Here is a 21,556-nt window from a genome sequence, read left to right as displayed (position 1 = left end):
AAATGTTGTTAAGCATTCAGACGGTACCCTGTTACGCTGGGACCTTCTGTATCTTGAGAATTGGCTTTTGAGAAAGCTTTAATAAACCAAATACTACACCAGGGTAGTCAGTGTTTCAATGAGAATAGGTCAAAAAGGAATTAATGGAAACTAATACTTGACTAGTTAGCACTAGTATATGTTGCTGCAGTAGCTGATCTGTAGAATGGCTGTGCACGTCTTAAAGTTTGAAAATTAACTTCGTATTTGTTCAGTAGATCATTTTCAAAGGAAAAAATAACCCATTTTAAACCTGTGTTTGTAGCAATCTATCGGAATTTATCTTTGCTGTCAGGGAAAGCTCCCTGAAAATGGAACTTCTGGTAAACCTTCAGCTGGCAGCAGACCCTGGGGATTGGCAAAGGGGACCAGGAATGGGGAGAAATGTTTCCGACAGAAAGCATCTCCCATGCCATGTGATGGCTGGCAATTACTAGTCTTGCATTTCAGTGGCTAAAACCAGCTTCACCCTGATGCAGTTTGTATTTTAGAATTAAGGAATGGAGAATCAGAGCTCCTGGGTTCTCTTCCCAGCCCTGCTTTGTGGGTTTGAACTAGTCATTTAACCTCTCTGTGATTGTTTTCCCCACTGTAAAATGGATATTGCAATAGCCCTGTGGGCATTGAGGCTGAATTAATATTTGAACTTCCATGGAGCTTTTCATTCAAGGATCTCAAAGCATTTTTACAAAGTATTTCTTGTTTTTGCTAATCCTCTTGGAAAGTACCAATTTTCTTATTCAGCTACCGGGCCCTGGCTCTCAAGTGTTTGTCTGACCCAGGATGGTGAGGACCCAATTTCTTGCATAGCCAAAATTAGTTGCACAATTGTCTGGGGGAGAAAAAAAAAAGCACTATGTTGAGTTGTATGCACATTGCATGTCAGGGACAAGGAGCTGCTCTGCTCTTCTCTGCCCTGACATGAATTTAAAAATCTGGCTGCATTGAGTCATGGTCTGTCTGACCTAGGACCAGGGTGAAAACTGCCCTCCCACCTCGGTTTCTATGATCAGCAGTTGTGCCTCGCTCTGGGGAGAGCAGAGACAGACAGTAGTTGAGTACCCTTTCAGAAGTGCACTCCCAGGAGTAACTATGGCTAAGGGGAGCTGAGGAGGAGTTTAGCAAAGAAGCAGATAGGCCGGAAAATTGTTGTCCTTCTGCCAGTTGGTTGCAGTTACAAGGACACCAAAATCGAAGGTATCTTGTCCTCTTTAGCCTCAGATGTTGTCTGTCAGAGCACCCAGCATTTTTAGGTGCCAGGTCCCAGCTTTTCCAGAGCCAATGGTGATCATGCTTCACTTGTGGAGACAATTTTTTCTTGTCCTGTATTTACTGTAGCAGGCCAAACTTGGGAAGATGTCACTAGGGTAAAAGATACTAGAGCCCTTTTTACAGGTAAAACCCACTGGGTTGCACTTGCTTTCTCGTGAGCTGTCCCATCCAGCATTCAGATAACCAACAGGTTTCCCTAAAGGGCTGTCCTGAACTAACCTAGGAGATTAAAATAATTGGTTTATGTGTCATGACGACACTAATGAGCTATTGATTTAGCGTGCTTGAACTTCCTTGTCTTTCTCCGTTTTCTTCGCCTGCTTTATCGCTCCTCTCTCTTGTCTTTCCAGCCGAACGGAAGCCTCCCCTTTTCAACATGAATGCAATGAGTGCCTTATATCATATAGCCCAGAATGACTCCCCTACTTTACAGTCAAATGAATGGTAAGAATGCTACTCTCCATTCTCTTTTGGTTTTTGTATTCCTGAAAACCCTTGGCCTCTTCAGCACCGTTCACATGGTTAAATATCTGACAAGGAAAGTGCTTGTTCCGGTGTAGCGATTGACTGTCAGCTGTCAAGTTCCATGTCTGCTGCTGCACAGAGATTCTCTAGTAGGTAGGCTTAGCTTTGACCTGCTGTCACTTTGGCAGTCCTGCAGTCCGATGTGTGCAGGTACTAATTACACGCCTGTCGGTACTGCATGAAGTAAAATGTTAGTGTGTGTATTAAGCCAACCTAAGTCAGTGTCAACAGAATTTCCAGGTGTGAATGGTGCTTGGCTGAAGGAGGAACTGTTAATGAAACTGAGCAGCAAAAACTGCAAGAAAGGATAGCTGCAGATAGGTAGCTTCAATTAGCTTTTTCTGGGAGTTACTTTTGGAGCTTTGTCAAATATTCAGGGCTCTGTGGCTGCAGAATACTCACCTTGTGCACTTGTGTTCCAGAATCCAAGCTTTGATTTTCAAAAATGTCTTGCTCTTTTATGATTGCAAAGGAAACCCTCCAAAAGTGGAGTTTAACTGAGGCAATGGTGGTTGCCTCAATCTGCAGACAGCCTGAAACAATAGCTCACAGAGGGGTATGAACTTGCCCTGTTATCGGTGCATGTGTTAACTCTGAAACCTAATGATAACCATTTAAATTGTCACATCAGTTATTTCAGAATGGAAACATTCAGCTAATGTACTTGTCCCATAATCCCAATCTGCCTTGCACGCCTTTTCGGGTGCCAAAAACGTGATCTTCTACCCATCCAAACCTCTAGCTTCTGTCTTGGCGATGTTTATTATGCAACTACTGTGCTTCAAGTACAGCATATGGAAAATTAAAAAAAATCTAGGGGCAGAATAAAATAAGTTAAATTTAATTATGCAGGAGTAATATTCATTGTCCTAAGTCACTAGAACCTGTGTGAAGCTGTCTATCTGCTGGTCTGCAGTACCAGAGAATCCAAAGGTCTTGTTAGTGAAATTGAGGGGAAGATTGCTGTGGAGTATCAACAGCTGTGAATATGGCATATGAATTAATATCCCTGTTAGTGATGGACTTTTCTGTTGTCCTTTGTCCTCACATTGGCACCAAAAATGCAGACAGACTAAGAACATAAGGAAATCAGTGTAGTCTGTACAGAAATATGACTCCTGTTGAAATGTGTTAATGTCTGAGTTTCATTGGCAGGGAGGGAACTACTTACCTTTCTCTGGGCATGGGGAGGTACGGAATCCCTCAAGATACCAGGCCTAGTTGAGCAAGGCCCTGAAACGTGTTTAAGTGCCACAGCTGGTGCATTGTCAGTAATGATTGGATAAAATGGAGATCTATACCATCAAGGTACTAAAAGGAAAGCGCATCTCTCGTGCATCTGCTAGTGCAAACTTCACCTTCACTAGAGTTAAAGGGCTTGAACTCCAGAACAGAACATCTTACTGTCAAATGTACACTGTGATTTCCCTCTCATTGCGAGTGTCTGTGCGTTTCTCCCTGCATTGAGGACCCAAGGGAATTAACCTGTACACTTGGCAACAGTCCAGTTTGTCTCCTGTCCCAGAACTTAAGAACAAAGAAATACAGATTTTTTTTTTCTCTTACTGATGCAGATAAATGTTGACAGTCACCAGTGAGCCTTCCAGACCCTGAATTGATTTCCCCCCCTTAAATCTCTCTCTATATACAGGACGGACTCCTTTAGGGGATTTGTTGATTACTGCTTGCAGAAAATACCTCAGGAAAGGCCATCGTCAGCAGATCTTTTGCGGGTAACTTTTCATTTTTCTATTTCAGAAGTTCGGGGGAGGGAGGGAAGGAGGTCAGAGGTGGAGTAATGTTACCTGTATTGGTGGTGGAACAGCATGTCACTTGGCAGAGTGGAGTAGGCCATTTTCTGTTGTATCCAGGTAGGCATAGGAGCTGCAAGGTCAGGACTACTTGCACCCTGTGGATTGGTTTTCCTGAGAATTCTCCCTTTATTATGATTACTATGTAGTTGTATTTAGAAATATAATTTCCACTTCTGTTCTATTTAACAGCTTTCCTCCCCACAGCTTACATGATTAAGGATGGGTGAACTAAGCAAAGATCTTTTTATAGCAGCTTTGCAAAAGTATCATGACCGTGACACTGGAATGCATTACCTAGGGAGGTGGTGGAATCTCCTTCCTTAGAGGTTTATAAGGTCAGGCTTGACAAAGCCCTGGCTGGGATGATTTAGTTGGGGATTGGTCCTGCTTTGAGCAGGGGGTTGGACTAGATGACCTCCTGAGGTCCCTTCCACCCCTGATATTCTGATTCATTTCCCAGTCCAGGCACTGAACCCATTTGTCCACCCTTTTACATTTCAATGATAGTGGAAAATTGATATTTTACTTGTCCGTTACAAAAATTAAAACTCACTTTGGGCCAGTAGAATTTTGCAAGACAGCCTTAAAATTCACCATGACAATAAATGAATGAATTCATGGTCCCCTACCTCTTGCCACCAGTCTCTTGCTGGTCTGCAATACTAATTGGGAATGCCAGATGTCGTGTGGAATAAGATGGCACTTCAGACAACTGTGGTTAACCTGGATGAAACGCACCCTTGTGCACTGGCGTGTTGTGTATTGGCCTTGGACTGGCCCTCTGTGCAGAGATGAATTTAATCCTTTATGCACAACCTTGGCTGCCACTATTGTTGATGCATCTTTCTACAGCATCACATTTAAGCCTCCTTTAATGTAAATGGTTCATTTGAAATCCACCCTGTTACAGGCAAAACAGCTGGTTCTGAGAATCATTTTTGATATCTGGCTGCATTGTTCCTGCAGAAAATTGCAACCTGCCAGTGTGAAATTTAAAAGCCTGGTGGCCTTGTTTGTTTGAATTGCTAGAGAACTAGGGCACTTGATGTTCTGTTTTCAGACTTCATTCTGCTCCTGTTAAAATGCATCTGTTGTAACAGGAAACTCTGAGGTTCAAGCTATTGGAGAGGACTTGTGGGTAAGCTGCATGGGGAAAGCGTTCATGCTGTTGTGAGGAACTACTTTGGGAGCAGTCACAGGACTCCTGCCCCTTTGTACCCCAGTGGGCTTTGCAGAGAACGCATTCGAGTTCTGGAAGGAAGTTGCAAGTCTCATGAGGCAGTGTTTCGTGTAGTAGCCTGCCTAGCTGAAGGAAGGGCCTGTCAGCAGCAAACGGATAAAGGATTTAATTGTGATTTCTGCAGAAGCACTGAATGTAGTTGAACTGTAAGCATAGGAAAGGACAAACCATCACCAGCATTAGTTTAGTTGCACCTGCTGCAGGCACCCACTGTTAAATTATCCAGTGGGTAATTTTTGTTGTATAGACAAGACTTAAGAGTACGTGCTCAAAAGCTTTGAGGGGCGAGAGAGGATTTCTGCACTCCAGATTTAGTTTAAAACGGCAAATCAGCCTCCTGGTCTAGTATAGTGACAATGGAACGTGCAGGAAGCAGAGTTGGGTCCTGCGTTACAGGAGGAGGGAGGGTGACCTCTTGTATAGGCTTAGAAGTGGAGAGGAAAAGAACGTTAATCAGAAATTGGATATTAGTGTGTGTATTCTTTTCCATCTTCCCCTATCCCATCAACTGGCTTTGAGTCATTGTGCAAGCACCCTCCATCTTCGCCTGTCCAAAGTCCACCTGCTGACCATCTTTTTTGACACAATCCATCTATTGCTTCCTTGGCTTTCCTCTGAGTCCCTTTCCTGCCATGCTATCTTCAGCAGTTCTCTTTCATTTATTCCCTGCATGTATCTGAACCAGTGAAGTTGCCCTTCCTGGTTTTTGTCAACCACATCATGGACTTTGACTTCCATCCTAATACTTCCCTTTTGAAATCTCTCTCTTCATGTAACTCCTCTTATGGCATGAAAACCTCTCATCTTGAGCACCTGTAGACACTGAGCCTGCCGTCTGTGTCACCCATGCTTCTGCACCACACAGCTGTGTGAGGCCCACCATTTTTCTATAAAGTTGTGCTTTAGTCTTAGTGGCATACATCTGTCATGCATAATGGCTGAGATGTTCCACACTCTTCCAGCACTCCTCAGTCTGGACCATCTAACGCATTCAAGCTCGCAGTCTTCTGCACCTGACCTGCCAAGGTACTTGAACAGGTCTGTCTTCTTTAATTGCACTCCACTAATCTCTAAAAGAAAAGGAGTACTTGTGGCACCTTGGAGACTAACAAATTTATTTGAACATAAGCTTTCGTGAGCTACAGCTCACTTCATCGGATGCATTCGGTGGAAAATACAGTGGGGAGATTTATATACACACATACAGAGAACATGAAACAATGGGTTTTATGGTACACACTGTAAGGAGAGTGATTACTTAAGATGAGCTATTACCAGCAGGAAGGGGGTGGGGGAGGAGGAAAACCTTTTATGGTGATGATCAAGGTGGGCCATTTCCAGCAGTTAACAAGAACGTCTGAGGAACAGTGGAGGGTGGGGGGGGGGAGGGGAGGGGAGAAATAACATGGGGAAATAGTTTTACTTTGTGTAATGACTCATCCACTCCCAGTCTCTATTCAAGCCTAAGTTAATTGTATCCAGTTTGCTAATTCATTCCAATTCAGCAGTCTCTCATTGGAGTCTGGTTTTGAAGTTTTTTTGTTGAAGGATAGCCACTCTCAGGTCTTTAATCGAGTGACCGGAAAGATTGATGTGTTCTCTGACTGGTTTTTGAATGTTATAATTCTTGACGTCTGATTTGTGTCCATTTATTCTTCTACGTAGAGACTGTCCAGTTTGACCAATGTACATGGCAGAGGGGCATTGCTGGCACATGATGGCATATATCACATTGGTAGATGCGCAGGTGAACGAGCCTCTGATAGTGTGGCTGTTGTGATTAGGCCCTATGATGGTGTCCCCTGAATAGATATGTGGACAGAGTTGGCAACGGGCTTTGTTGCAAGGATAGGTTCCTGGGTTAGTGGTTCTGTTGTGTGGTGTGTGGTTGCTGGTGAGTATTTGCTTGAGGTTGGGGGGCTGTCTGTAAGCAAGGACTGGCCTGTCTCCCAAGATCTGTGAGAGTGATGGGTCATCCTTCAAGATAGGTTGTAGATCCTTGATGATGCGTTGGAGAGGTTTTACCCCTTCCTGCTGGTAATAGCTCATCTTAAGTGATCACTCTCCTTACAGTGTGTATGATAAAACCCATTGTTTCATGTTCTCTGTGTGTGTATATAAATCTCCCCTCTGTATTTTCCACCGAATGCATCCGATGAAGTGAGGTGTAGCTCACGAAAGCTTATGCTCAAATAAATTTGTTAGTCTCTAAGGTGCCACAAGTCCTCCTTTTCTTTTTGCGAATACAGACTAACACGGCTGCTACTCTGAAACCTGTCACTAATCTCTGTGTCCAGTTTCCCTGTGGCACCCCTAGTGATCCACATGAACATGCCAGTTTATCTGGTTATACCACTGGTTTATTGTTTCCTCTGTCTCTTCTTTTGAGGGTGCGCTGGTTGCTGTGTCATCTGCATAGAACAGCTTTTCCCCTTTTCCCACTGGGATCTTCATGCTGATATAGTCCCTCAATATGATAAACAGCAGTGGACTTGCAGCTGACCGCAGGTGCAATCCACTTTCACTTCAAATGCACTTGTCATTACAAAACATATTTGGATCACCGTTTTAGATGATCTGTGTAGGACATTCTCCATAGCTACTAAATCTTCAGACACTCCTTATTACCTCAGCATCAGTGTGAGCATCCTTCTGTCCTCTTTATTGTATGCCTTTTCTAGATCTGTAAAAGCCCAGACACTATCCTGTTGGTGCTCTAGCTACTTCTCTGTCCTTTGCCAATTTACAGATGTGCCATCTGTGGTTCCTTGTCCTTTCCTAAAGCTGAACAGTTCTTGTTCCAGGAGAAGTTCCACCATTCTCCAAATTCTGGCATCCCCAGGGTCTGTTCCAGTATCTTCATCCCATGCAATGTTAGTTTTATCCCTCAATAGTTTTTGCATTCATGGAAACTTCCCTTCTTAAGTATGGGGATCAGGATAGACTTGCACCAGCCTTCAGGAATTGTCTTCTCACCATATGACTTTTTACCTTCTCTGCTTATCCATTGTATGCCTCACTCATCCAAGACTTTCACCGGGTCTGCTGTCGCATCGAGTCTTGATGCCTTACCATTCTTCATTACCTGAACTGCGTATCTCCCCTCACCCACTGTTGTGTGAGGGTTAGGCACTATATGCGGGTCACATGTTGGTCACTCCACCCTTAAGGGGTTTGCCTCATTTAAGACCTTCTCAAAGTATTTTTTCCCCCTCTCCTTCACTTGTTCAGGTGTTACTAGTAGTATCCCCTGGTCATCATTTACTAATAGTGTTACAATACCATCCTCCTTCCGTTTGCGTCTCATTTTTGTAAAGCTATAGATATTTTTGCCAGCTAGCTGTGGGTCATTTACAAGGTTGGCGTATAAATCGTCTTGGCCACTCTTTGGCTTTCACTGCCTGCTTGGTAGCTAGCTTTGCTTCTTTGTATTTGTTTTCACTTACTCTCAATGGATCTTTTTTTTTTTTTTTTTTCCTTTCATGCACCATTTTCTTACTTCAGATTTGCTATTTGCACTTGATCAGGCCACCACCATTCCTCTCTTTTCCTGGACTTTCCCCATCTGTGTTGTCCACAAACCTCTTCCACCACCTCAATCCACGTTCTTCTGAGGCGGTTCCACTCCCCTTCTACTGATGCCAGATCTGTTTATGGACCCTTACCTCGTACAGCTTGCACAAACTTCTCTTCCACACTTCCCTGAACTGCCTGTACATTAATCTTGTTTCTTTTGAGCTCGGTTCCCGCCGTGTCCAATGCTCTGCCAGTCTTTGCCACAAGAGGTTTGTGTTCTAGCAAGATGGTAGCGCTAGGTATCACTTTTCACTTCTTAACTCCTCTCCACTGAGATTTCCTCACCAAAAGCATAGGTCTTTTCCCCCACCTCTGATGTATGTAACCCAATGACTCATTCTCTTTTGGAACCATACACCGGCTATCATCTATTGTTAGTGTATGTATCTCCTTCCTTAACAAAGGCCCTGCCTGGAGCCTTTACACAAACTTCTCTGTAAACCATGGGATCATTAATCTTCTGATAGAACCCAAGTGTCTTTCTCCCTCATTCTCCCATGAAGGAAAATGTTACCTTTCTCTTGTGCAATGGGCAGTTTCCTCTTACCCAGTTTAATGGCGTTGCACTGTAGATTTGTAAGGTTTGTGCTACAGGCTTTCTCTGTGGGCCTAGTGGGAGATCTAAAAAGATAATATCACTAATTGGATTTAGATTTTGAGTGAGTAGCACAGAGTTTCTGGGAGATGTGGAGCTCCCAGTTCTCCAAGATCCACCACTGCATTGCATTGTGCATGATCAGAGGCCTGAGTCCTTAATCAAGTTTTGCAGATAGTTACTGATTAATCACAGAAATTAGGGATGGAAAAGATCTTCTAGGTCGGCCGGTCCATCTCCCAGCCAGAGCAGGATTATTCTGTATGGTGCATTCTCTAGAGTCTCTAGTTTTAAGCCCCAGCAATGGGTCATCCACCATTTCCCTAGGGAGACTGTTTCACAGCCTGTAAGGAGGATTTTCAGCCTAAATTTTCCTTTTCCCAATTTCATGCTATTAATCCCAGTAATGCCACCTGGAAGCACTTGCTCACTTATTCTCCACCCGTGGTGTTCGCACCCTTCAGATGTTTGTAGTGTTCTACAATTTCCCTCATTGTTCTGCTTTCTCTTCTCTTAACCAAATGATAGATATGCAGCTCTTTTCTCCTGAGTCAGTCCTTCCAGCCCTCCTGATCATTTTGTTCTCCTCTAAATCTCTCCATTTTGACACATCTTTCTGGTATTGATGTGCCCACAGCAGAAAGCACTGTTCCAGGTCTGGTTACACTTGAGCCATATGGAGGGCTATTTCCTCTCTGCTCTGTAATGATGATGCTTCTTTGTAAACAGCGCCAAATTTGATTGGCCTTTTCGGCTACTGTCTTATTGCAAAATCTTGTCTAATTTCCAGTCCACTGCTACACTGGGTCTTTTTTAGCATTATTGTTCGCATGTAGTATTTTTTTTTTAAGTATTAGATTTTTTTCAAGTGATCTCGTTGGTTTTCTATCCATGTTTCTAATCTCTCCATCTCCCTATTATTTCTCTGTCCAGAGTAGTGCTAGCAACTCCTCCCAATGTAGTAAGCTTTGTGACTTAACCGTTAACATGCCTTTTATGCCCTTTTCTGTATTATTAATGAAGATATTAAATTAAAACTAACTTAGCACCAATTCCCCACAGCAACTGATCAGAGGTCTTCCCTAAACCTGATACCTTGTCATTTATTATTGCCCTTTGTTTATGGTCTTTCTCCAGTTTTCATTCCCAACCTAATCAATTACCATTTGTTTTGGGAGTAAAAAAAGTTTCTTTGCTGCACTTACTTTGCAGCAGTTTACAGTTTATAATATGAAAGTAGGCCAGGGACCACATACTGAAGGTCGTGTCCTCAGTTTATTGATGTTACAGAGAGGAAGTGGAATCTAAATCAGACATTCAGCTCCTTATGTCATCTGGCTACAGCCTACCTGAAAAGTGTAGGAGCCTTGTGTAACTCCAGGGACATCTTCGGGAAATTCAAGGAGCAGTATTTCTTGAGAAGGTAGCCATGTGTGAAAATTGTCTGGAAAACCCTTTTCCATCAGGCTTTTTTTACATATTGCCTTTCTTTAAAATTGATCAGTGGCCTGCTATTCCTCTGGTTGCAGTGCCTGGCTGCTGGTGAGAATCGCATGGCATGCTGCTGTTCCACACCAGGTAAACAGGACCAAGTTTTTCCTTAAATATTTCGGCAGAGGAATCACTAGCTCCATAGTGGTTTTTTGCTTCATTTCCACAGTTAGTTAAATCGCTGCTCTGTGCTTACCCTGCAGCCTTTTGATGCTGATTTTTGTTCTAAGGCTACCATTCAGCCTTTGTTTTATGGCTTCTCTTGTTGCTCTTTCAGCTCAGTAAAATGTGTTCTCATAGATGCATCAGAGCCTCTCTTGATTCGCGAAGTGAGAAATCGAAACCATACACTCTGTACTGCAATAGTCAGCTTTGCGCTCGCTCTTCTGGCTTTGCTGTAAACCTGACCATATACTATATATATTTAACTCCTATGGCTTGGTTTTTCCATGGAAATGCTGATAAATCAGGCTCCGTTTTTAATCTCTTCAGAGCCCGGTGTATTTTTTCCCTGTGCTCTAAGTATGTGCTGTACAGCACAGACCAGTGTTTTCTTCTCTGGTTCCACTTGCAGCACATTGATATCCTTTGACCAGCAATAGGTTTATGTTGTTAGTTTCTTGATGATTCATTCATGTGGCTTGGCAATCCGTCGGCTCTCTAGTAATAGTGCAAGTTCATGAAGGATATGATTTCCGGTTACCATTGGGCAGGAGTCTGCTGTAAACAATTGGAGCTGAGACGTCATTCAATAGATTGCACATTTTCTGTCCTTTAATTGGTTTATCGGAAGACTTTGATTGCTTGCGCCACAAATTTGTTCCCTTCTTCATCAGCCCCAAAGTTCCTCAGTTTACAGCATACAATACTTCTGTCTTTTGAGCCATTTTTCTGGGCAGCCCAGGCTCTTTTACGTAAGAAGGGATGTAGGTTATGTTTGTGGTGGTATTTTTCTATGGGGCGTGTACCAAGTGATTTGAATTAAATGCTTCTGAGAATGAATGCAATGTCAGCTCAGTATATGGTATGAACTTTGTTAAAGGGACAGTTAAATTTTAAAATGTAGTTTAAAAACCAAAACAATAACCATATGTGTCCTCCTTAGATTTTTTTTTTTTTTTTTTTTTTGTTTTTAAAAGTGGAAGGAATTTTAAAATCTAGCTTGATTTTCACCATTTGTTACTTGAGATGTGGATTCTATTCCTGACTCTGCCACTTATTTGCTGTATCACCTTGGGCAACTCACTTTCCCCTCTTGCCTCTGTTTCCCTTACCACCCTTAATCTGTCATGTCTATATTTAGATGTAAACTCTTTGGGGCAAGGACTCTTTTAATATGTGTGAGGGCAGAGCCAGGCTCAGTGGGGCCTTGATCTTTTTTTGGGGTTTATAGAGACTACTATAATACAGATACACAATCATAATTTAGATAAGGTGACTTCTTACTCTTCTATTTCATGCATGTACCTTGCAATCTAAACTCAGGCCCGGATTCAATGAGGTATTAAAACACCAGTTTAACTTCAAGCATGCAATTAGTCCATGTATTTCACTCGGACTACTCATACAAGTTCAAAATTAACTACGTGTTTTGAGTACTTGGCTGAATGGGTGCATTTGGCGTGGATTAATGTGGCACTTCCCCGAATCAGTAACATGGTTTAAATGCATTTTTTTCTATTTTAAAAATTCTCTACAGTGAGATGAAACGGTAATTTTATCTCCACCACAATTAGTTGCAAGTTGACTTCATTCATTTGCCAGTGTTTACATATTATTTTAAAAAAAAATTAAATTGGAGTGTCTGCATATAAAGGAACAGAATTATTCAATTTTCTTCCCTGTGAAATGACTGTCAAAACTTGAGTTATAAAAAAAAACACTTTGATACTGAAATGAATGGGCATCTTGTTAATAAAACTCAAATGCACAATAACTGTAATTTATTTAAAAAATAAACTTTTGGCATACATCTGTTTACAGATCATTAACACAAGTTAATCTGATCCTCCTGGCTCTTCTGGATACAAGACTCCTCTCTTGAGGAGTGCTTCATCTTCACGTATCATGTATGCCTGGCGTCATTTCTTGTAATGATTTGATTTATATTGCAAATAGAAGAAATATGGGCCAGATCCTGAACCCAGGGTAGTGCTTATTACTGTGACTAGTTCCATGGAAGTCAATAGGGATCTTCAAAATACTTTGCACTATCCCAGTAGTGAGTGTTTGCTGCATCAGGCCATCTGGTTACAAATCTTTAGGTGACAGAATCTTTTCCCTTTGCTTCATTGTCCTTGCCTGAAGAAATATATCGGATACACTTGCTCTTTAGAACGCTTAAAAATGTATCCTACTGTGTTGCCTACCAACAACATAGGCTAATGTAAGGAGGATGTGCAGAATATTGGCAAATGAATACCCTATCCAGAATGTTTCATTCAATCAAAAGGCTGCTAGCCACAAATTGTCAGTGGTCCCTATTGACTATCTGTGGGAGAGAGCACATTCAAAGATGCGTTTTAAGTGCTATCCTAAGTAGGGATGAACTCTGCCATGTGTTGAAGTTCTTTTCTGAACTGGGATCTGTGTAAGGACCTGATCCTATTCCCATGGACTGACTTACTGGGAGTGCAGTAAAACCTTTAGTCCTCCAGTTATTCCTATTTATGATCGAAAGGTCTAGAGGATAAATCTTTGCATGAGGTATAGGCGGAAGTCTCCAGTCACAGGAGTAAGAATTCCTTCCTCCTTGAGTATCTACTTATTTATGTACCTTATATATCATCTTTACTTAAACTGTATATAATCTGCAAGTTGACTGCTGTTTAAATTTGATTGTTGCTCCTTGGATTACAGAGAGAGAGAGAGAGAGAGAGAGAGTGTGTGTGTGTGTGTGTGTGTGTGTGTAAGAGAGCGAGAAAGAAGAGTGAGTGTGTCTGTGTGTACGTACACAGAGTGGGAACAGATCAGTTACTGTTTGTATGATGGTATCTCACAGTGGCCCCACCCAAGATTTAGGCGCTGTTGTGCTAGGCACAGGAAGACCTGCCCCAAAGGCACATAGTTAAACAAGCAAGCAGATCAAAAGCTGGGAGGGGAAATGGGCAGAGAGGGGTGAAGTGACTTGCCCAGGGTCACCTAGCAGGTCAGTGGCAGAAGTGGGAATAGACCCCAGGTCTCCTGGCATATAGTCTAGTGCCCTACCCACTAGCCCTCTACTTTGAGTTTCTCTGATTTGTCAAGTAGAGCAGTGATCATATTTCTCCATATCCTTTGCATGGCAGAGTCCTGCACTCCTGCCGATTTTTATAACCGTTGAATGAAACATTTCACCATCTGAATGCTGTATGTCAGGCTGCCGCATGGCTAGCTGCTCACTTATGTGATGTGGCTGATGTACAGTGCATCTAATTAGCGCTAAATGAATTTTGGGAGCTTTGGTACCTAATGGTGTTGAGGATGGGGGAAGAAATGTCATATCAGGTGACTTTTAAAGTAATAATTACAGTGGCTCATGTTGTCTGGTAAAACACATATGGTGCTGTGTCTGAGGCCACATATCTTCTCTCGTCTCAAAACCAGCATGACTTTGTTCGCCGAGACCGGCCGCCCCGGGTCCTAATTGACCTAATACAAAGGACGAAAGATGCTGTACGCGAGCTGGATAACCTTCAATACCGGAAAATGAAGAAAATACTTTTCCAGGAGGCGCGGAACGGGCCGCTGACGGAGTCTCTGGAGGAGGAGGAGGTACTGTTGTTCGTAATTACATCGACAGCATCCAAAAGCTGACTGGGTGCTTTCCAGGGCAAGTGGAATGTTGTGGTTGTTGCCCCAAGGAGCACGCACCGTGCGGCTGTAAATTGTTAGTGTGCCCTGCGGTTCAGCAGAAATGGAGTGAGGACGGATATGGGTGACAGCCCCAAGAGAAGGCAGTTACTCAGATTAGCTTAGGTATATGCACATGCTGGTGACTTGAAAGCTTTGTTTTGGACTTCTTTCAAAGGAACAAATTTTTTTCTTGTGAGCTCCGCAGAAGAAACACCTCTTAAGGAGGATTTTGAATGAGAAAAGCCAGGCCAGGGAGGGAATAGGCAAGGTTTTAATGTGGAGCAGTGAAGCTGTCTTGCCAAACAGGGATTCGGAGATACTTAGAACGAGGGAAGTAAATTTTCCTAAGTCCCATAAACTGCAGTTATGGGGCAGGTTTGTTCAGGCATTCTCTTATAACTTGGCCTCTTACCTTGCTACATGCTAGGTAAGCCCCCGATCTCAGGGACACAAGATTTTTAAGCCCAAAGTGGGGTCCTAACAGAATTTGTTTGTGTGCACACTTTATAAATGGATGCCAAGAAAACGCTGTGAGGAATTAAATATATACATCTAAGTCATTGTCGTCTTTAACATGAGGAAACTCTGCCTTTAGACTGTGCCTGTCCCACATCCTGGGACTGCCAGAATCTAGATGTGTTGCTCTTTCAGGCACGCTACAAAGCTCACCTGTGGAGGGAATGGGATCAGGATGGCATGGGGTTATTTTATTGGCATGATATAATTGTTATTGAGCTGGATTTAATAATAATTGTGTGGACAGCAGGTTTAATGGGATTTTAGTGGGGTGGGTTTAAATCCTGTAAAGGATGCCAAGAGCTTGATATGGGCACTTAATGGTGGAAGAGGAGACCAGCTGACCTCACTCAATAGTGATCTCACCAGCTGGTTTAAAGAGCATCAGTAATGGGTTTTGATCATCTGACAAAAAGAGAGTTGCTGCCATGGAGAGCTCTTTTTAGGGATGAAGAGATTAAACTGGGAAAGTAGAGGAGAGCTGAGGGACATGAAAGCCACCCCTTCCTGGGAAGTGAGTTCCACCAAGACATAGTCTCACTCAGTGGCTTGAAATGTACAGCTGGGGCTTATGAAGGGTACAAATGAATGAGCTTTCAAAAATGATGCGCTTTACCTTCAGTGACTGGTGGCCTAGATGCTTATTTTCTAAATAAAGGCAAGCCGGTTTAATATCACCATCGCAACGTTTTTCAATTGCTGAGACATTTCTATCAATTTATTGGCCTGTCACGAGCTGAAAATGAAATCAGATAAGCAGAGATGCTTTTTCTAAAAAGTTCTTTAATGCTAAAAATGAAAACCACTGTTTGATACACAAAGCCAGGCATAAAATTAAAATCTTATTCAGTTCAAACCGTCAGTTGTAAACAGCCCAATTAATCAGTGTGCAATAATTGACACTAACTGGCTTTAGAGAAGGAAACCAGTGATTTGTCAATTAATGATATTAAAAGAAAATTATTTCATGTCCCTTGATATGGGCACATTTGGATAAACTAATAACTAATGGTTTGGTGCATAAAAACCTTTTTCCATTGAGCCCATTAGTATTATGTGGCCTTGACTGTATGCATCTTTTTCCAACAATGTAGCAGGCAGATGTGAAGCGGGGAGGCCAAAGTTCAGCATGCTGGGGCTAGTTTGTTGGGCCTATGTAGATCAGTTGTGCTATTTTGGGAGGAGGAAGAGTCTTGGGCTCGAAGGAAGGGGGTCCATGCTGAGATACAGAGTGGCACTGATAGCACTTTTGAAGAAACACCTGCCTGTACTTCCAGTTGGAGGAGCCATGGCTGTCTGCTTTGAAGGAGATTGGTAACTATACAGTGGGAGGTAGAGCTGTGCAGGAATTTCCATTTTAACCCCCTGCTGTCAGTCACTCTGAATTTTCCAACACTTTCAGACTGAAATTCCCAGGCTCTGTCTCTGCCCAGGAGTGTTCTCCTCCTCCTCCTCTTCTCCCCCCGGGGAAAGTCTGAACAAAATCATTTCAAGGACAGCAAGTAGGGGGGAGGGGGAATACTTTCCCCATTTTAATGTTTAATAGCTCTAGCGCTGGGGTCAGAGTGCTGAAAAGTATCAAGATAATAGCCATCACCAAGAAGTGCCTTGGAGTATTCCAATAGAATTTCGTTTTGATATCACTGAGTTACAATCCACAGCACATGTTGCACTGGGTTTTCTCACTAAGCTTGTCAGTGTGTCGCTAAGGGAGGCCATGTTGCACACATATGCATGACTAACTTAGCAGTACAGGATAGAAGTTAGCGAGGGTGCACAATGAATGAAGCTCTGGCCCCAGTCACTGCTCATCTTGTTCGCAAAAGCTGCCTAGCTCCAAAAGCCCACCCTGGATGGGGAGGGAGGGAAGGGTTCCCTCCAGTAGACTTCCTAGGGAGTGCAGGAGATGTGTCCCATTGTGAACATTGCTGGGTATATATCCAATGAGTTTCCACATCTTGGAGCTTTGAAACTTTTTCTAAAGGAACTCTATCAAACCTATCAGGAGAAAGTTACAGTGGCATGTTTAGGCACTCAGGCCAGGAAGTGAGAAGTTCAAGTGTATGTGCAGTCTCAACACTGTCCCTTGTGCATATGCATTCTTTAATTTCATACTCATGGACTGTTTCTCAATGTTGCAGTATAATACGCGGTTTCTTCTGCAGCTTAGCTACACGTGTGTAGTTTGGTGTACAATTGTTCTTTCTTGTACGTGTGTATCACTGTCAATGGGCTGTTTAATTTGGTTTAGTATAATCAAAAGCACCCATACACAAACTGAGAGCTCTGCCAATTACTTAACATTACAAAACTAAATACAAATTTCAGTCAGCAAGCCCTTCTACCAAACAGCAGCTCTTACTACAGATAACAGCCTAGTCATTGGCTAGTAAAGTCCCTCGCCCCAGCTCTCTTCAAAGGCCAGACCAAGATGGCCCTGCAGTACGCACTGAATTTTGGCTATTGTGGACCAGAGATTGGAGGGCATTCTGGAGCCCCAAGGCCCTTATAGAGAATTACCTGCCAGCAGCACCTCCTCTGGTGATAACCCTTTGACTTAGATCGCTTAATATAACTTCTCTCTCTGTAAGCCAGTACAGGTCAGAATAGCCCATGTGATTTACCCAACTGGTGCAAGCACATAGGAAGGAAAAATATTGCAAGATGCTACTTTTGTGCATCAGGATGTACAACTCCTTTTAAGTTTGTAGAAAAAAGGGCAAGTTCTAGCGTGGTGTTTGAGAAATAATTGTGAGATCATGTATTGTAATACTTTCACCCATTGTAGTACAGCCTCTTCTACAGAGCAACTTAGCTGTTTAAAAGTACACAGCACCTGCATAAGTGCTTAGGATACTCTGTGTATCGTAATAGAAACTACAAGCATCATTTAAATTGACAGAATGTAATTTCTGTTTGGCCTGGACATCAAGGTTAAAACCCCTGCTCCTGGGAAAAGAGCCATGGGATTCCTAAGGGATCACAAACAGTCAGGACCCCAGTTTTTACATCTCCAATACACAGCGCCTCAGCTAGTAGTGGCTGGAGCATTGTTTCAGTACAGACTCTGAGGGAAGAGTGCCCCTTTCTCTATCACCGGCACGACTTACAACAGCACCTCGATGTTCCCTGGGAGGTTCCCAGTCAAACACTAATCGTGTCCAGCTTAGTTTGAGAGAGAACTGGCTTGCAGCCTGAGATGCTATGGCAGCAGAGCACAGAAGAGAAAACTGACTGAGAGCCTCTGTAACCTTAGGGTGATGTCTGGTTTGGCCTTTAGGAGGCGAACAACAAGGAATTTAGGTGCTGGAAAAAAGCGGCAGAGAACCTGTAACTCTGCAGGCTTGCAGAGCAATGTTGGGCACTGCAGGAATATGCACTAGGCAGTTCATCTCCTACAGTGTTTGTAACTCTGGTGCCCCTTGTTTTGCAGGACAGTGAGCATGGATCAAACCTGAATCGGAAGATGGACAGTCTGGGCAGCAACCATTCCATCCCAAGTATGTCTGTGAGCACAGGCAGTCAGAGCAGCAGTGTGAACAGCATGCAGGAAGTCATGGATGAGAGCAGCCCTGAACTGGTCATGATGCATGACGATGAGAGCACAATTAATTCCACGTCCTCTGTGGTGCACAAGAAGGTATGTTCTCCGGGGCTCTCTGCAGCTCTCAGGCAGCAGCTTCTGTCCCTCAGGTGGGTTCAGGTTCCTTAAGGCCCAACACAGCAATGTGTAGTGAGCTAACCTGTTGTGAGAGCAGGAGGTTTAGCAGACTCTGGTGGGATCAAGCTCTTTGTGTTGTTTCTCTTCTGGCTTTAGCAATTAAGTGATCTTTGAAAATAATCATAAAAAGCTGTTGCTGTGACGGCACTGTTGAAAGCCAGCCATCGAGCAGGTAGGTTCTCTGCATGCTTTCTCGCCCAGCTCTGCATATGCCCCTTCATCCTTGCCTGCAACACCTCTTAGGCTTCCGATCCTCATTCTCTTCTGAGCAGTTGTGCCACATTGTGTTTTGTGGTTCGAAGTGGCTGCATCCACTAAGGTACCACTTAGCAGTCATGGTTTGTGACCAAAGTCTGAGTTATACTTGGATCCTCCCTCTGGACAGGAGTTTAGCACACTGAAGCACTCCTGCGAGGTCAGTTTTGAAGCAAAATTCCACTCTGTACTGCTCTTTCATTGTCTCTTTCACGGATTATCTGTTCTGCTTATTAGAGTGGCAGCTTCAGAGGTGAAGTCATCTGGATACAGGCCAGGCGCTAACCCTGCACTTGCCCTTCAGAATTAACTTTTACATACCTCTAGTAGTGTCTGCAAATGATGGACAGTAAAATCGAGGTGGTTGCTGTAACTGCATTTACAAAGAGTGTAAAAGTATATATAGTGATGTTCTGCAGCTAGAGAAGCTAACATCCCACAGTACAGTGCTACAGTAGAAGTGTGAATTTCTCACTGGCATGATAACAGCAAAGCCTAGTTTTAACCATTTTTAAATGCTTATTCTTCTAAACAAGCTTGTCTAAAAAAATAAAACTGCAGTTTGTCATTGAAAATGACAAAGCCTGCAATTTAAGACTTTTCTCATGTGCATTCAATTGTACCTTCAAGCAATAAATTACCAAGCAATAAATTATAATGTATATTTATAAAGGTACTGATAGGGAAGTAGCATAATTTAGTTCTAATCTAAAGGGTACTCCCAGATTTTCCTTCTCAAATATGCTGGAAACCCCACCTTCAGCGTTAACCTTTTTTAAGGAAACAGCGGTGAAGTGTGAAACACCAGTTCACATATTCCCCCTAATGGAGGGAAGAAGATGCTCCAGAGGCTTTATGCTGTCCCTGATCATAGCTGGAGCTTTCTCTCATTCTATGTAGGTTTCAGAAATTAAATATTTTTATTCTTTCTTGTTATGCATTTGCATGTAATACCAAGATGTACAAGATACACTTTGCAGGGGGATGATGTGGATGTTTGTTTTCATAAGTTACAATGATTTTACTGGCTTGTAAATGTCACTACAGCTCATGAAAATAAAACGTGTGCAGTGCCTATCAGACACGAATTGCATTTATTTTATAGGAATGGCGTAGCTCTTCATTTTAAGAATAAAGTTTCATTTTGTAGTAATTTTACAATACTTCCTGTGTATAAATACAGGATGATGGGTAGGGTTATGGTCTAGTTTTTCAGGATTTGTGTACATCTGTCAGTGTCTGGTGCTGAGTATCTTCCATCTCAAGTAATGCCAATGAGAATTTGGTGCCTAACTCCTTAGACCTTTTGAAAATTCCCACCATACCTCTTGGCTTACATGCAGTGTTGATGCAGTGCTCATGACTGAAGACATGTATATTACTGGTGACACGGCTATGATGGGTATATTTGTTGGCCAGGAGAATATTCTTGCATAAATTCATTGTTGCACTCTGCATGCACATGTCACTCCCACTCTATGAAATTAACATCTAAGACACCAACTAGCTGAGTACGTTTCTTTTCTCAGAGCTTTAGGAGTGAAGGAGGCGGCCTTGGCACTCATTCATATTTGTGATTTAAGGCACTCTTGTCCACTTATAGATCACTGAAAAAATAAGTGTTCTTAGGCTAATTGTCTGTTCTTTTTGTATAGTGGTTATCATTAAAAAGTCAACATTTGCCAGCATTTGCCATCAGTTACCACAGCGCATATTCTGAGAAAATCACTGTTCTCCCCCTATACTTACAATATGATAGATCTCTGATAACGTCTGGCAAATGTTAACTTTTTATTGTCTTCTGCCATATCTCCATATACAGGAAAATGCAGAGTGTATACATAGGTATGCAGTACAACATATCACATTAAAGTTATATTTTATATTTATTTTTACCAGTATTTTATTAGTTTGGTGATAGCAATTCTCACATCTAGCTATATTTGTTATAAATGCACATGCCTGCTAATAAAAGCTAACTGCAGAGGTTAAAACATAGAAATTAAATTAAAATAGGCTTTATATGTGTGTATTTACAGTATTTGAAGATAGACATTTTAGTTTCTTAAAGTTTCCTCCTTTGAAAAGTTTGCTAGTGAAAGTTTGAGACTTCTTGTTAGCTTAGTGCCCATATTAATCATGTCTCTGTATAATCTGTGCTCTAAAGTATTCCACACCATCTTGTGTTTCTACTGGCAGTTGAAAAAGTACCATGGGAACAATAGGTTGTTACTGTCATTCGGGAGCCTTAACCACACACAAGTCATGATGAGCTCAGGTCCAGTTAAAATTAAGTCTTCATCTTCAGTTTAACCAACTTCTAAAACAAAAGAAGGAAATACTGATTTAAAATAAGTCTCTGAGCGTGATCTAGCCATTATCTAGTCTCACTTAACTCGCATGCTTTCACGCAATGGATTTGACCCTTATCAAAATAAAACAAGTGCCATGTTCATTTATGATGCTCTGTAAATGATTATTAATAATAATGCAATCTTATTTATCTGAAAGCTATTAAAACATCACAAGCTGGCAAAATTACATAAGGATGCTAATGTTTTAAAGAAATCCATCTTAAAATATTATAAACCTATCAATCTCTTCTCATACACATTCCGCTTAAAAGTTTATAATAATTTAGTGATGTCATGAAAACTAATAATGGGTGTCAGGTCCCA

The 21,556-nt window shown here is 42.3% G+C and overlaps 1 protein-coding gene across 7 annotated transcripts in view; it reads left to right on the top strand.

Annotated features, from left to right (window-relative positions):
• TAOK3 (TAO kinase 3) overlaps positions 1 to 21,556 on the top strand; it is a 139,767-nt gene that overhangs the window by 89,120 nt on the left and 29,091 nt on the right. For all 7 annotated transcript variants that reach the window (XM_043497797.1, XM_038373986.2, XM_038373988.2 and 4 more), the window contains 4 exons: positions 1,662 to 1,755; positions 3,488 to 3,569; positions 14,138 to 14,305; positions 18,336 to 18,542. In XM_043497797.1, the coding sequence (XP_043353732.1) occupies positions 1,662 to 1,755; positions 3,488 to 3,569; positions 14,138 to 14,305; positions 18,336 to 18,542 (551 nt within the window). The remainder of the gene's footprint in view (positions 1 to 1,661; positions 1,756 to 3,487; positions 3,570 to 14,137; positions 14,306 to 18,335; positions 18,543 to 21,556) is intronic.

This window comes from Dermochelys coriacea, chromosome 15, assembly GCF_009764565.3.
Source record: "Dermochelys coriacea isolate rDerCor1 chromosome 15, rDerCor1.pri.v4, whole genome shotgun sequence".
In the NCBI taxonomy this organism is placed as follows: domain Eukaryota; kingdom Metazoa; phylum Chordata; order Testudines; family Dermochelyidae; genus Dermochelys; species Dermochelys coriacea.
This window is presented reverse-complemented; position numbering and strand designations above follow the sequence as displayed.